The sequence below is a fragment of the Melanerpes formicivorus genome, unplaced genomic scaffold (assembly GCF_026170545.1).
Source record: "Melanerpes formicivorus ecotype bairdi unplaced genomic scaffold, bMelFor1.0.p_v2 SCAF_50, whole genome shotgun sequence".
In the NCBI taxonomy this organism is placed as follows: domain Eukaryota; kingdom Metazoa; phylum Chordata; class Aves; order Piciformes; family Picidae; genus Melanerpes; species Melanerpes formicivorus.
This window is the reverse complement of record NW_027142402.1, coordinates 4,956,945-4,973,232: the sequence shown is the minus strand read 5'-3', so window position 1 is coordinate 4,973,232 and position 16,288 is coordinate 4,956,945. Positions and strand designations below refer to the sequence as shown.

At 43.4% G+C, this 16,288-nt stretch overlaps 1 protein-coding gene across 1 annotated transcript in view; it reads left to right on the top strand.

Annotated features, from left to right (window-relative positions):
- Positions 1-16,288, top strand: part of REV3L (REV3 like, DNA directed polymerase zeta catalytic subunit) — a 90,117-nt gene that overhangs the window by 45,483 nt on the left and 28,346 nt on the right. Inside the window, exons 11-17 of the mRNA XM_068160545.1 lie at positions 1,167-1,404; positions 3,253-3,392; positions 5,431-9,628; positions 10,006-10,988; positions 12,297-12,379; positions 13,786-13,911; positions 15,450-15,642. Coding sequence (XP_068016646.1) covers positions 1,167-1,404; positions 3,253-3,392; positions 5,431-9,628; positions 10,006-10,988; positions 12,297-12,379; positions 13,786-13,911; positions 15,450-15,642 — 5,961 coding nt within the window. The remainder of the gene's footprint in view (positions 1-1,166; positions 1,405-3,252; positions 3,393-5,430; positions 9,629-10,005; positions 10,989-12,296; positions 12,380-13,785; positions 13,912-15,449; positions 15,643-16,288) is intronic.

Genomic DNA, 16,288 nt, shown 5'->3' with positions numbered 1-16,288 from the left:
CTTTATTTTTTGTCTTTGGATGTTGGGGGTTTATTTTGATGTCTTATCATGGGGCTACTAATTGCTGGTCTCATGTGTGGCCATGAGTAACATGCTGCTTTTTGGGGGCTCTTCTGCTCTTTCATGCCATGGAGTGGTCTCTACTGTGCTTTTGTAGAGTCATAGTGTCACAGGGGCTGTGAAGTGCACTTCTGCTGCTGTGAAACAGAGCAAGGTTTATATTAATGGGAAGTAAAGGAGTTGGAGGTTGGAGTTTAATGGTGGACCTCACAAAGGGCAAAGGAGCCAAGAACAGGAAGCACAACTGAAAGTGGTTTCGTTCAGAATTCTGGCAAAGGGGATGGTTTCCTTTCTGAATCATTGCATGGTGTCTTGTGAAGCCTTTGTAACACACAGAAAATGCCTTCCTCACCGATGCTGAGACCTATTTTATATGATTCTCAGGATCATTGTAAATCATATGATATTTCCTGAGGAAGGAAAGTAGAGGTTGTAGTTCTTCAGCCAGAGGAGAAGGAGAGAGAAGTAACACAGATGCCTGGTAGACTGGAGATCATAAATTGGTTATGAGGTCAGATTAAAGGTAAGCAGGAGGAGAGAAAAAAATGTGATTGGAAGGATGTTTAAGAAATCACAATAAAGACATATGAGGCAAGTGCATGAGTTAATGTAGGTTTGGATCAACAAAAGGAAAGGAAAAAGTAAAATGTAAGCCAAGAGTGAAATCAGGTAAAGGGTCCAACAAAGTGAATGCAGCCATTGAAGTGATGGGAGAGAGAGGGAAGGCAGTGATGCTGCAGAAGCTGACATTCATGGTGAAATACAGCAGGAGAATGAGGCTTGGCTGGGTGCAAGGAGGCAATAGTAGGGTGGAGAGAGAGAGGTGCTTCCTGTCAGTCTACTACAGTCAGGAGAGGAGGGCAGAGCCAAAAAAGAATTGCTGATAAAGGGCTAGAAAAGATAAGAAATCATAGAAGTTGAAAACATAAGGTAGGAAAAGAGCTTTGTTTCTGTGGCCTGCCTCGCTTTAGGCAATAATGAACTAGGAGGTGTTAAAATGTCGATTTGTTAGTGCTGGTGCGGTTGGGGTTTTGTTGGTAGACCATAAGTAGTCATTCACAAGTAAAACAGACTATAGATTTTACTTGTATGGGCTTTTTCTGCAGTGAACAGTAGTGCTGATGAGGCCATGATTGATTTGTTGGCCGGATTGGAGAATGATGGATTTCAGATGGGATATCACAAAACCCTCTCTCAGCATCGCTCTCTCGGAAGCTGTCGAAATTCTCAGAACAGTGATGATGAAGAAAACGAGCCACAGTGTGAGAAAGAAGAGATGGAACTCAGCTTGTTAATGTCCCAAAGGTGGGACAGTAGCATTGAAGAGCCTGGGCTAAAAAGAAGGTATGTATGTGACTTTCTTTGGTGAATATGTTCTTTTCTGCCAGATCTTTCCTCCCTGCCCAGCTATGTGCTACGAATCCAGTGAGCTGTAGAGTGGCCTCTGTTGACAGCATTAAAAAAGATCTCTGCAGATCTTGGAATAAAATACAGGTGTTGAGATGATACTGTGATTCATCAGTTCTATACAGAAGATTAAATGCTTAGCTTTGGCTAGACCTAAACTTCTAGTTTGCTGTGTGAGGGAAAACCTGAGTAGGTTTTTTGGCCTCTAAGTCCACATACAAAAGGCTTTAGTTGTAACCTCCTTTTAAGTTGCCACCTTGGCTGCAGCACACGTGTTAAGGTGTGTCTTGTAGATCTCTGGTGCCTGTAACTTTTACTGAATGAATATTTTAGAAGTATTGTTGTGAAGACTGACCCTGAAGCCTGAGCAAAGCACTTGTTTGTTTCCATGCTCAAAGCTTAAATCAACCCATGAATGTTGCTCGCTCTGCTGGATTGCCAAAGGTCAGCTGCCAGGATTCTTGGAACACCTTCTCAGGTTGTAATGACCTTTTGTACAGATGTACTGACAGGCTCTGAAAGAAGCTGTATCCAGTTTCTCTTCACCCCTGCTTTGAGCAGACCTTCTGGTATTTATAATTCTGTTTGAAAGATGAGAGACTTCACAGACTCTCCATTTTTTTCATTTGGGTTTTTCACACCAGCTATCACATCTGTACTGTGGTTTGGAGAGCCAGAGAGGCATAGAAATATTTCATCTTTTCTTTCCTAAAGAAATACAGAAAAGTTGTAACAGAATCAGAAGTTAGATCATTAGTCTCCTAGCTCTAGAGATAATTCATCTCTAAAGCTGCTTTTCCTATTTGACCTTTGGTTTTTCCTTGTTGTTTTTTTTTCCCCCCCTTCACAGTAGTCTGAAAAGTTGGAATTTCCATCTAAAACATTTAACATTAATCATCAGTGTAGTGGTAGTTTCTGTATAAAACCAGCCTGTATCTTGCAGAATTTCTTAGTTCAAGCAGAGCTCTGTATGGGCATGACCACACCTTCTGGAGTCAGGTAGGATCCTGAAGCAATTAACGGCTTTTCTGCAGGAAAGAATGCTGTTTAAAAACTCATCAGACTTGAGGAGCTGGTTCACCAGTAACTCATTCCTATGCACCTACCTCTTCATCCCAGACACAAAGCACTGAGGAGCAGGTGCCTCCACAGGGGTCAGCACCTGTTAGGAGGGAATTAGAAGCTTTGTTTCAGCGTGATGTCTGCAGTATTTGGACTGACTCCAGAAGAGAGCACTGGTGTCTCTGCCTTCTGCTCATGCAGAATGAACCAGATAGAGTCTGATGATGACTCCAGCCTTATTCTGCTCAGGGTCATGCTATCTTTACTGCTTCCTGATGCAGCCTTCCATATCCATATTGAGTATTCACCCATCTTCCATTATCACAACAATTACACTGGGATACTGTGGAGTAACAAGCCTGTACTGACTGGATCATATAGCTTGGGTTTGATTTGTGCTGAACTGGAGAAAAAAGTCCACCAAGGCCTGGCTTGGTTCATGTGTGGTGGCATCATGCTGTGTTGCACAAATTTTCCTGGAGCCTGGACTTGAATGTGGAGAGATCCAAGTTACTATCTGCAGTTGCCTCCAGCTTGGCTGAGTTTACTGAAGCTGACAAAGACTTTCTTCATGCACAGTATGATAGGTGGGAAGTTTGCCTTTGCTTCCCAAAAAGGCACAACCATATAGCACCCTAGCCCTTTAATTCTGAGGTTCCATGTGGTTCCTGGTAGCTTCAAAGAGAAGTATTGTGTCTAAAGCAGTTCTTTCTTTTGCTCTAGGTCAGCTGGCAAGAATATGCACCGAAGTTCAACAGAAGAGGATTCATCTTCAGAGGAAGAAATGGAGTGGAGTGGTAACAATATGCTTCTAACTAATCTCTCTATACCTCAGTTAGATGGAACTGCAGATGAAAATGGTGGTAAGTGAATTTGGAAGGTGAATTACTACCTGGGTCATAGATTGTTTTCAAATCAATTTGCTGATTCTGGAAAGTGCTGATTGTTTTCCATTTGTGTTTCAAGTGGAACAGATTGGGAAGCAGGCCCTTGACATCTTCCTTATAAACATTATTTTAATCTAGGTGCACTCTACAAATTGCCAGAATCTGCTTTGCTTATTCACAGATTTATGGAATGGTTTGGGTTGGAAGGAACCTTAAATATCTAGTTCTAACCCTCCTGCCATGGACAGGGACACCTTCCACTAGAGCAGCATGCTCAAGGCCTTATCCAACCTGGCCTTGAACCCCTCCTGGGAGGGGGCAACCACAGCCTCCCTGTGCAATCTGGTCCAGTGTCTCACCACCCTCACTGTAAAGAATTCCTTTCCAATCTCCAGTCTAAGTCTGCTCTCCTCAAGCTTCAATCCATTCCCTCTTGTCCTATCACTACAAGCCCTTGTAAAAAGTCTGTTCATGGCTTTCTTGTAGCCACCTTTGGGTGCTGGAAGGCTGCTCCTAGGTCTCCCTGCAGCCTTCTTTTCTGCAGGCTGAACAGCCCCATTGTTCTATTAATTACCCAAAAAGGGTCATTGTTTAATTAGTGTTGTGGAAAAGATAGTTACCTTGTCACAAGGGGTATTTTTCTGCTAATCTTTGTAATGAAAATATGGTGTTACAATTAATTATTCTGTAGGATAATTCAGCCAGCTAGGATTTTATTGTGTAAATTGAGGTGGTTCTTTGCTTTGCAGGTACCTGCCACACGTGGTAAAATGCAGTGAGCCTTCTCTAAGCCTATGTTTCATTCAGCAGATTGCACATTCACATCTTGGGGTTGCAGGAGTTAAAATTATGCAGTGGCAAAGCTGATGCAGAAGAAGGCACCTTTTAAAAGCTATAAAAAGCTGAATTAATCTGTAGAGAGAGATCTTGCTGTCTCTTTATAAGCTGCTGTCTTTGATCAAATAAGCCTGGTGAATGGAGAGTACATGTTGAGGTTAGGCAAATGCACAGACATTATTATTTGTTTCATTAGACAATGTACGTATTTTCACACTTTTAATATTCTGTTGAGCAAAACAAAGTAAAGGACCCCCTGTTCAGTATGAGTGTGCAGCACATGCTCCCAGGTCATACAGCATGTTTGGTATCTCCTGTCCCACTTCAACATTTCAGCTGAAGATGTGGACACCTGCACAAGTGGCTGTGTGCCAGGAGCGCTGTGGTAACTGTGTCTTTGCAGACACACAGACTCTTTCAAGTGACTTGGTATTGGGTTTGGTTAGGAGCAAACAGTTCCTGCAAACCAGTTGCTAATTTGTTGCTTAGCACCTGCCTGTCCACACTTAACAGGAGGTTACTGCAGCAGGCGCTGGCCACAGAGCTGTGTGGGAGTGTTGATGCTGGGTATGAACTCTGTTCTAACTAACTGGTGTGAGCTCCTCGCTGAACACCTGAACAGGTGGTGAATTGCTCTGCTTCATGAAGTGCAGCAAGCCACCTATGCCCAGCACACAGGACAGTTAATACAAAGCCCTTACCATCTTTCAATATCATACTTTAGCTGTCTGTGCAGTGATTTTTCTGTGTGGAGAAAGTCACGAAAGCAAGCTCTTTGTCTTTCAGAGCCAATGAGTATGCATACTTCTGAAGGACAAAGCAGGATACAAGCTTTTCTAGAGATCAGTCTGTTTGTATTTAGTTATCTGAAAGTGATTTTAGAAGCTTCCTGTCAGAAAGCCAGCGTGAAATCTTTGGCAATTGTATGCAAGCCTGCCATTTCAGAGTACTGGTGGAATGGCTGAGACACAGATGTACTGATGATTTGATTTTGATAAAGCAGCTCACGTACTCAGGGTCTGCAGTTGTCATGATCACAAATGCAATGTGATTTAGAACGGTTTTGTTTCTTCTTTGGGTGGGGGGGCTTTCAGGAAAATGTCATTAAAATGGTTAATGCCTTAGGGTTTCTTTTGTACAGGAAAGCCAGAGTAAAATTGCTTGTCTTCCATTTCAGACAATCCTTTGAATAATGAAAGTTCTCGAACTCACTCCTCCGTCATTGCAACGAGCAAAATGTCTGTAAAGACCTCAATCTTTCACAAAGATGCTGCTACACTAGAACCCCCATCTTCTGCTAAAATCACTTTTCAGTGTAAACACACAAGTGCCCTTTCTAACCATGTTTTGAATAACGAGGATTTAGTAGAAGACCTCTCGCAACCAAACACAGAAACAAGACCTGAACTTTCAGTCCATTCTCTTACAAAAGAGAGCTCTTACTCAGCAAAGTACCTAACTCCATTCAGCAATAGCACCCATGCAGAAAACTCTCACAAAGACAGTAGCAAGAAAGATACCCTGCCAGTTCCTCCATGTGAGAATAACATTTTTGAGTATGAAGATGATATTTCATCAGTGAACAGACAGATACCCAGTAGGAAGTATACCAACATCAGAAAGGCTGACAAGGATGTTTCTTTTATGCACATGGGCCGCCACATTGGCGACAGCATGTTGAATAAAAACTTATTTAACTTTTCTGACTTGAGCCACTCCAAAGGTAAGATGTCCTCTGAAGCCAGTGAAAAATCCAGCAGTGCAAGTGTAAATACTTTTTTTCCAGCAACAGTTACAGAAAATTGTGAGCTGATGTCTTGTTCAGGAGGCAGTCGAACTGTGGTGCATTCACTGGAGAACAGCACTGGTGAAGGTGGCCTTAATAAGCTTAAAATTAGGTATGAAGAATTTCAGGAGCATAAGGCAGAAAAGCCAAGCCTCAGTCAACAAGCAGCACATTACATGTTCTTCCCTAGCGTTGTCCTTTCTAATTGCCTCAGTCGACCGCAGAAGTTAGCTCCTGTGACCTACAAATTACAGCAAGGCAACAAACAGTCCAGGTTGAAGCTGAATAAAAAGAAACATAGTTTTATCCATCACCAGGAGCCTGCGAGTGTCAGTGATGCTGCACCAGTGAAGGAAAGCTGCTATACACAAGGTAATGCTTGTAACAACTTCCCCGATAAGGACAGCGCTTTACCTAGTGACTTAGTTCCGGTTCCTCTGGAGGCTTTTGAAAACAAAATGCCTGCAAGTACAGCTAATTACCCTGACTGCCAGTTTGCAGATGGATCCCTTGAACCCGAGCAGTCCTTTGGACTGTGTGGGAATAAATACACGCTGCGAACGAAACGGAAGGTGAATTACGAGACCGAAGACAGTGACTCGAGCTTTGTCGCGCACAACTCCAAAACTAATCTACCTCAAGCCATGGAAAGTGGTGAAAGTTTGGATGGGTCTCAGAAGTCTCGAAAGCGTAGGAAACTTTCCAAGAAGTTGCCACCTGTTATAATTAAATACATTATCATCAATAGATTTAGAGGAAGAAAAAATATGCTCGTTAAACTAGGGAAAGTAGATTCTAGTGAGGAAAGAGTAGTACTCACCGAGGAAAAGATGAACTTATATAAAAAGCTTGCACCTTTGAAGGACTTTTGGCCAAAAGTTCCTGACTCTCCTGCAACCAAATATCCTATTTATCCACTGACACCAAAGAAAAGTCACAAAAGGAAAGCAAAACATAAGTCGACCAAGAAAAAAGCTGGAAAACCACAAAAGACAGGGACTAAAAATATTAGAAGGACTTTATCTTTCCGAAGGAGGACTCATACAATTCTTTCGCCTCCTTTGCCATCCTACAACGCCGAAGCTGAAGACTGTGACTACAACTATAGCGACGTTATGTCTAAGTTAGGTTTCCTTTCTGAGAGAAGCACAAGCCCGATAAACACATCTCCACCTCGCTGCTGGTCTCCCACTGATCCAAAAGCAGAAGAAATTTTGACTAACCTGGACAGAGAAACTTTATTTAGTAGGGGGCCCAATATGTACAACAGCAAGACTGTTAACTCCAGCGCAGGAAAAAGTAGTCGAGCGAAAACTCAGGTCAAGAAATGTAAAAAGAAATTTGCTAGTCCCACTGTGTCCACCAAGAAAAAGAAAAATATGAGTCAGGCTGAGAAGCCAGCAGATGATGGGAAGAAGAAACCTAGAACAAAACAAAGACAAAAAGCAGCTGAAAAAGCACCTTCCAGAAAGCGTGTCGTGTTTAAAGATGAAAAGGGAAACGGCCACTCTGCTGCAGAAGTGAAGTTGGTGCTGAAACATCAAGATCTGCCTGAGATTTCTTACAACTCTGTCAACTTGCAGCCACTTCATAACCAGAAAGAAAGTCCTCTGCCTGGCTATTCAGCAGGATATCTGCCATCAGCACAGCTCCCTTCAGCAGCTGGTGCCCAAGGGAATTCGTCAGGCTGTTTTCATTCCTTGATGGAAATTGATAAGCCTGTAGATGCACAGTGTTTACCTGTCCCACGAGAAGACCCTCATTCATCTTTTGCATCTGCTCCTGCGGCGGCTGGAAGGGAAATGCCAAAAATGAGCTCTCAAAAGCCCAGGACTCAAGGTTCTATATTTAGGATGAAAGATTCTGCTCTCATTCAAAACGTGTTTGATCCATCTAGTCATTCAACTCAGGTAGCACAGAATGCACGCATCCCTAAAGATAAGACTTGTGCAAAAGCAGAAGAGATCAAAAATCTGCAAAACAAATGCCTGCCACCAGCTGGGAAATTAACTGAAGCTCGTGACTCTTTGGACACAGTAAAGATGGATCAGTTACACGCCACTAACTACTTGCATTGTAAAGACAGTAATCAGCAGCAGATTTTTTGTTTACCAGAGGCATCCAAGCATTCTGATCCATGTTCTTCCATTCCAAAGTCATCTGAGGAAAGCTCTGGGCCGCTTCAGTTGCCTAAGAACTGTTTTGTAACGTCTTTGAAGAGTCCGGTGAAGCAGCTGAATTGGGATCAAAACCAGAGAGGATTTATTTTGGATATGGCACATTTTAAACCTGAAGCAGTGAAGCAGAGGTCTGTGCCAGAAACGACCATGCAGCCCAAACCCATCTCCCAGTATAAAAACAGGACTATAGTAGCCCCATCAGCATTCAGTGAAGGACAGTCTGGCCTAGCTGTTTTGAAGGAGCTGCTCCAGAAGAGGCAGCAGAAAGCTCAGAACGCAAGCGTTACCCAGGAACTGCTGCCAGCTAAAACACAGCTGAGCGGCGCACCATCCCCTCTTGAGCAGAACAAAGCAATCAAGAGGGCAAGGTCAGTCACCTCACCAAGAAAATCTCGTGTTCCTAGGAATGCAAAACCGAAAGAGAAAGCACCAAAACTTTCCAAAAAGGAGTCCTTGAGCCAGCAGTTCGCTAGTCGCCTTGATCACTCCCTGTCTGATGACAGCCCCATTTTCTTTTCAGACCCTGGTTTTGAAAGCTGCTACTCTCTTGAGGACAGCTTGTCCCCAGACCACAACTACAACTTTGATATCAATGCTATAGGGCAAACTGGGTTTTGCAGTTTTTATTCCGCAAGCCAGTTTGTCCCAGCAGATCAAAACTTGCCCCAGAAGTTCTTGAGTGACGCAGTTCAGGATCTGGGCTCTGGACAGGCAGCAGAAACTGACTTCCTGTGTCATAGTGACCAAAAATCTGAGGAAGAGAAGCAGCATTCTTCAAGCACAAGTAAATGGATACGGTCTGGTGCCCTGAGCCCTGAGCTCTTTGAGAAAGCCTCCCTGGATAACAACGAGAACCACTGCCATAGCCAGCGGAGGAAGAACGTTCATCCTTCGACCACTAGGTCCGGTTCTGTTGATGCCTCCTGTACACAAGAGACTGAAGTCTGTTTAAATGAAAAATACAAACTGAACAGAAATACAGTCAGTAAAGAGAGATTTCTTAACCTTCCTCAGCCAACCAGCTCAGACTGGATTCAAAGCCACATTAGAAAAGAAACCACTTTTGAACCCTGTCAACCACTTGATTCAGTTAATACCTCTTTTACGTCCATACTGTCGTCTCCTGATGGTGAACTTATAGATGCAGCTTCTGAGGACTTAGAGTTGTATGTTTCAAGAAACAATGAGGCATTAACTCCAACTCCAGATAGTTCCCCAAGATCAACCAGCTCTCCCTCCCAGTCAAAGAATGGAAGTTTTACCCCTCGTACCGCTCACATTCTGAAGCCTCTCATGTCCCCACCCAGTCGTGAAGAAATCATGGCAACTTTGCTGGATCATGATCTTGCAGAGACAATTTATCAGGAGCCATTTTGCAGCAACCCTTCAGATGCTCCAGAAAAGCCAAGGTACTGTGTTAAATGCATTTCTGTCTACATATGCTTGTGGTTATATTAAATTTAATTGACTTTTGTGAACAGTTGTCTGCTGTTAGGTGGCACAGGTGCATGAAAGATCCCATACATACATTTGAAGTTGAAAACTACTGTCCTTCCCATGCAAATGCACGTTTCTGTTCATGACACTTCATATTTCTTTATTGCTTCATATTATTGTACTAAGTGGGAGTGTGCCTTCTTGGTTTGTAAGAGAAAGACACTGCCCACAAGGAATTGCATAGTGAGAAAAGTAGTTAGCAAGGCTCTGCTTGTATATCATCCTGAGTGCTGCCTGCAGTGCAGTTTAGAGCGAAAAGAAAGTAGAACTCAAACTATTTTCTTCACAGGGAGATTGGAGGTCGGCTTCTCACAGTGGAAACAAGACTTCCAAATGACCTGCTTGAGTTTGAGGGGGACTTCTCGTTAGAAGGCCTGCGGCTCTGGAAGACTGCTTTTTCAGCCATGACAGAAAGCCCTAGACCAGGATCTCCTCCTCGTTACGGTCACTCCGCTGCTAATAAAAGAGAAAGTAATAGCCATAAAACTAGTGAAGACAAAAAAATAGTCATAATGCCATGCAAGTGTGCTCCAAGCCAACAGCAAGTTCAGATATGGCTTCATGCCAAAGAAGAGTATGAACAGTTCAAGAAATTGCCTAAGAATCATCCTGCTGAGCTGGCAAAGGCAGCTGAGAATTTCAGCTCTGCAGCATTGTCTGAAGAGAAAGCTACAGAAGTAGCAAAAGCAGCTAAAAATGTGAGTTTATCTAGTCCAGAAGATGAAAGACCCATTGTGCCTACAAAGAACTCTCCTGCTTCTGTGGCAGAACCTACAAAAGCACAAACCAAGGAAACCTGTGATAAGTCTATAAGCACTATAGGAACTTTTGTAAGTACTAAAAATGACACAGACTCTAATAGAATTCCACCTGACAGCAAGACTCTTGTTACTCCAACACTAGAACATGATAAGGAGGAAGAGGAGGAAGATTACTATGTCAATTACAGTTCACCGGACTCTCCAGTGCTTCCTCCTTGGCAGCAAGTAGCATCTCCAGATCCCAAGCAGTCCAACTTAGAAGACACAGAGTGGAAAAGTCAGGATGTTATTTTTTCTTCTGTGGAAGGAAATGACACAGTACCTGCTGGAAGTGCACAAAAGTCTCCATCCACCCAGGAGGACATTAGGACAGCCTTTGACACCTCTCCATTTCCCGTGAATGAAGATCCTGGGAACTCGGGGTCGGTTTGCCTGCATAGCACACCCATTGTGCAGAGCAAACATCAAGATGGAATACCTGAAGTTCTTGGGTTTACTCCTTTATCCACAGGTAAATCTATTCAGTGATTCTAATGGTGCACACTCCCACAAAAAAGATCACAGTATCACACTGTCACAGTATAACTAAGGTTGGAAGAGACCTCGAGGATCATCGAGTCCAACCTATCAACACAGACCCCATGACTAGACCATGGCACCAAGTGCCATGTCCAATCCCCTCTTGAACACCTCCAGGGATGGTGACTCCACCACCTCCCTGGGCAGCACATTCCAATGATGAATGACTCGCTCGGTGAAGAGCTTTCTCCTCACCTCGAGTCTAAACCTCCCCTGGCACAGCTTGAGACTGTGTCCTCTTGTTCTGGTGCTGGTTGTCTGGGAGAAGAGACCATATCTGCATGTGGCATTACATTTTAGTACGTAATGAGAAGTTACTGCTCCACAAAAATACATTTAAAAGGAGTTTTGGAAAGGGAAAGGCCTGGGCATTATTGTTAAAATAACTGTTGAATGGTGAAAAACAAATCCAGGAGCAGAGCAGCTTTTTGCTTCTTGATGATCTCTTGAGTAACTTGAGGTGCTGGTTAAAAACTTAATTTAAAAGCCTAGCTTATTTTGGGGGGGTTGAAATCTTGTTGGTTATGTTATCATAGTATCAGTCAGGGTTGGAATGGACCACAAGGATCATCCAGTTCCAACCCCCCTGCCATGGGCAGGGACACCCCACACTAGATCAGCCTGGCCAGAGCCTCATCCAGCCTGGGCTTAAACACCTCCAGGGACAGGGCCTCAACCACCTCCCTGGACAACCCATTCCAGGGCTTCACCACTCTCATGGGGAAGAACTTCCTCCTTACTCCAGCCTGAATCTCTCCAGCTTCATTCCATTCCCCCTAGTCCTATCACTACCTGAGATCCTTAGAAGTCCCTCTGCAGCCTTCCTGTAGGCCCCCTTCAGATACTGGAAGGCCACAATGAGGTCACGTCAGAGCCTTCTCTTCTCCAGACTGAACAGCCCCAACTCCCTCAATTTGTCCTCAGGTTGCTTGTAGTGTTGCATTTGCCCAAGCCCAATCTCAGTGCAGAGTGTGAATAACATTGCAGTGTTGAGGAGGATAATCATGGGAGGTTTGGTAACTTGCTGGGCCTTGTACTGTACATTCCTAAATGTTCATAAATACCCAAGTGCAAGAGTGATGCTTTGGATGGGACAGAAGATGAAGGGGGCTCTATAAAACTTTATGTAGCTAATATTTTTGATAATGTCAACTAAATGCCTCTGGCTGCTTCTAGAATGTTTTAATATTTAGACAGTGTTAGTGAGGCTAAGCAGTGTTGTCCTCATACCTATTTTCAGAGCCAAAAGCACAGAAACTGAGCCACAAGAGGGGAAGTAACACTGATGGTCTTCGAAGAGTCCTTCTAACCACACAAATGAAGGTAAATTTAGAGTTTATGTACAGATGGATTTCTAGTTTCATTCCATGTGCCACACAGACATTTCCATTCCCCTTTCCTGTGTTGTTTTGTTCCTTTGCTGTTAAGATCTTGAAAATGCATCTAAAATGATAGGGTGCAATTGGTGTACAATCAATGTGCAATCAAAGTGAGGAAGAAGAGATCAGTTTAATTTGCAAGGGGGAAAAGTTAGATGTTGAGAGTATGTCCTGGGTTTTAGGGTAGTGAGATGCTAATGAAATGCTAAGGAGACACTGTGTAAGGATGTTGTTTTGCTCTTTTAGCTAGAGACTCCTTTTTAAGGTCTCTTGTGATTCCCCTGTTTCATATCTCTGTGTCTCTGTGTTTGTTGTAATATTTTTCTGACAATGTTCTAAGCATTTTCTGAAAATAACATAGGCAGATGGCACTGCTCTGCTGTCAGAGCAGGAAAAGCAGCATGTTTTCCCTAAACTGCTTCTGCTCCCCGTGTTGGAAACAGAATGGTGTGCTAGGTGCATTACCAAAATGACCAAGAGTCTGACACTCACTCAGTTCAAGCGAGTACCTAAGAGCACCCTTAGTTCAGACCCTTGAAAAGTAGACTCATAGAATGGCTTAGGTTGGAAGGGACCTCAGAACTCATCCACTTGAACCTCCCCACCGTGGGCAAGGACACCTCTCAACTAGACTCGGCTGTTCAAGGCCTCATCCAACATGGTCTTGAGCACCCCCAGGGAGGAGGCATCCACACCCTCCCTGGACAACCTGTTCCAGAGTCTTAGCACCCTCATACTGAAGATCTTCTTCCTAAGATCCAGTCTAAACCTGCCCTCCCTCAGCTTCAAACCATTCCCCCTTGTTCTGTCTCTAGACACCCTTATGAAAAGGCCCTCTCCAGCCTTCCTGTAGGATCCTTTCAGGCAGTTCTAAGGTCCACTCAGAGTCTTCTCCAGGCCAAACACCCCCAGCTCCCTCAGCCTATCCTCATAGCAAAGGTGCTTCGGCCCTTGGATCATCTTTGTGGCCCTCCTCTGGACTCGATCCAACAGCTCTGTGTCTGTATGCTGGGAACACCAGAACTGTTCAAGGTAGTGTCTGAAAGTGAGAGTTTAGGTGAACTGTCACTTGAGAGAATAGAGATTTGCAGCTTGCCATCTCCTGAGGCTTCTAAGAAAGCCAACATGTGTGGTTTCTGGGAGGTTTTGTATTTCAGTTGGGCTTTTTCAGTATTCCAAACTACCTCTTGCTTTCCTATGAAGTTTCATTACAATGATTCCTAGAAGTCAGAAATACACAAGTGGTAACTTTAGCATTTGCATTTTCATTGATAAATTTGTTTTAAATGCTGCCTGGAGTTTCTTTAACCTTTGCCCCTTTGTGTTTTTTTTTCCCCCCTCACCAATAAGAATCAATTTGCTGCTCTGAGTGCTCCAAAGAAAGAGTCTTCTGAGATTGAAGGCCCATCTTTAAACAACACTTATGGTTTTAAAGTCAGTGTGGAAAACCTGCAGGAAGCCAAATCTTTACATGAGGTAACTGACTGCTGTGTCTCACTTTATAAAAGGACAGTTTCTCAGGGCACTTCTAGAATGGCAACATCTTAAAGTCTTCTCCTCCTTGGGTCACTGCCTGGCATAAAATGAGTCATTGTGTGATGTCTGCAGCTTTAAGTAGTTGCTCTGTTAGTTTCAGCTTGATCTCCAAGTGCCTTTATTTAGTAGCATTGGACTAAACTTCACAGTATTCTTGCTGAGAAGGTGGTGAAGCTTCCTTCAAAAAACAAGCATGAGGAAGGTCAGAAGGAAGGAATGGCAAGTTTTGTATAAAAACCATTACTGGAAAAACTAATTGACCATAACTTCCATGAATTGTTTCCTCAAACAAGGCATCTGGCATCATTCAGTCTAGCCCTCCTGGTATCTCTGCTTGTTACCTTCTGAACCTGTTGGCTGGCTTCTACTGCATTTTACAAAATGTGACATATCTCAAAGAGGGTTTCCACATATTTCCTGTAGGTCAGTAGGAAGAGAGATCAGAATTGGTGCTGGAGAAAGGGATGCAATGTGAATACAGTTCTACTGTGTTTGCCTGCTAGCTGGCCAGCCAGCATGTCTGTGCTCCCAGATAGTCACCACATCTGTAGCTTGAAATTAGCTGTGGGCCAATTCACAGAGGAAATGGGGAGACAGCAGTTTTATGTGCTGAGTAGGTGACACAGGAGAGGCCACAAGAAACTGATGATTTTGTGGGTAGTGGAAATGGAGCTTGATAGTAAAACTTCATTTCAGTGATGAGTGTAGTTATTTAGGATGTAAATGGAGCAGGAATCAGACTGGCCCCAGGGCAGCTTGCACGCTCAGAAATATTGTTGCTTTTCCCTTGTAATCTCTGCAGTTTGCCCATTAGTCCACATTATCAACAGCATTATGCAAGACAAGAGCAACAACATAGCACTCAAACCACATTAAATGCTGCAGTATTTATTGCAGAGCCAGACTTGTGCACTATATAGGAGTTAGCATTGTCTTAATGGAAACCAGTCTGCAAAAAGCTGTAGCAGCATGATGCTGAGTTTATTAATGCAAGTGAAAAGAAAGTTATGTATTATCCATGTCACCCTGTAAGTGACTTTGTTTTCATGCTTGTTTGCATGTTTTGGGCAGGGGATGGAAAGGAAAATCAAGACCCACAGTGATTTCCAACAGTGGAAGCTTAATTCAGGTCAATACCAAAGCTGCTGGAAAACACTGCAGGAATTTACAACTGTTGGAACATTTCTGTTTGTTTGTCTTTTCTGCCTTTGGTAGAAGAAGATAGTACTCAGAAATTAAATATTGATTTTTAAATAATTGAGTATAAAAATGTATTAAGTGATAGATCTTTCTGGTAAGGGGTGCTCAGAGGTGCATGTTTAATCACTTGTATTACTTGTCATGTGTGCTCTCCCAGTTGCAGTGTAGCATGACCATACCAATGCCTGCAGTGCACTCATTTGCACTAATAATCTCTTCTTACATCTTTTGAAGCAAGCTCCTAGACATGCTGACTTACTCTGTGTGTTTGTTGGTAGGTCCAACACCTTACCCTCATCAGTATGGAATTACACGCTCGGACCAGACGAGATTTGGAACCAGACCCAGAGTTTGATCCCATCTGTGCTGTATTCTATTGCATCTCATCAGACACAGCGCTGCCAAACACTGAGAAAAGAGAAATCACTGGTGCTATAGTGGTGGATAGCGACAGGACACCCTCAAGCCAAGGTTCTTATCTCTTTTTCTCTTAACACATTTTACAGAAATGCTTATTTCATAGTAATCAAACAGTAGCAAGCAAAATAGCATCGAGTAATATTACTACTTAGCTCCTTTAACTTTGTCTTGTTGACTGTTGGATGAATGGCCATATTAAACAGAGAGAGAGAGAGAGAGTTTTCCTGCTTATATCTTCCAAAGAACTATTGCATGAGCTGTAAACCACAGATAACAGCCACGTGTGCACAACGCCTGTGTTTGCCTTCTGGTGGACAAGCTCCTGCAGTATTCTCAAAGTATAAAGAGGAAAACCAGCCTTTAGTCTCCTGCTCCAGTTGCTGGATAGCTACAAGTAGAAAATGTTAAAAGCAAGACAGTATGTTTTGATATTTTACTTAAGGGTTATTTTTGTGGTTTTATCTGATCCTTTTAGGATCTAAACAGGGGCCCTTATTCTATTGTACCTTTTTGGCTTTGTTTAGACCAGTGATACTCAACCTGTGGCTCTAGAGCCGGATGTGGCTCTTCATGGCCCTACAGGCGGCTCTCGCAATGTAGGCATCTGATCGGCGCTCCACTCTATCAGGCAGCGCGGGGAGCACTGAGCAAATGGACCAGCAGTGTGGGAGTCGCTGAAGTTCCCCCTCCCATAGGG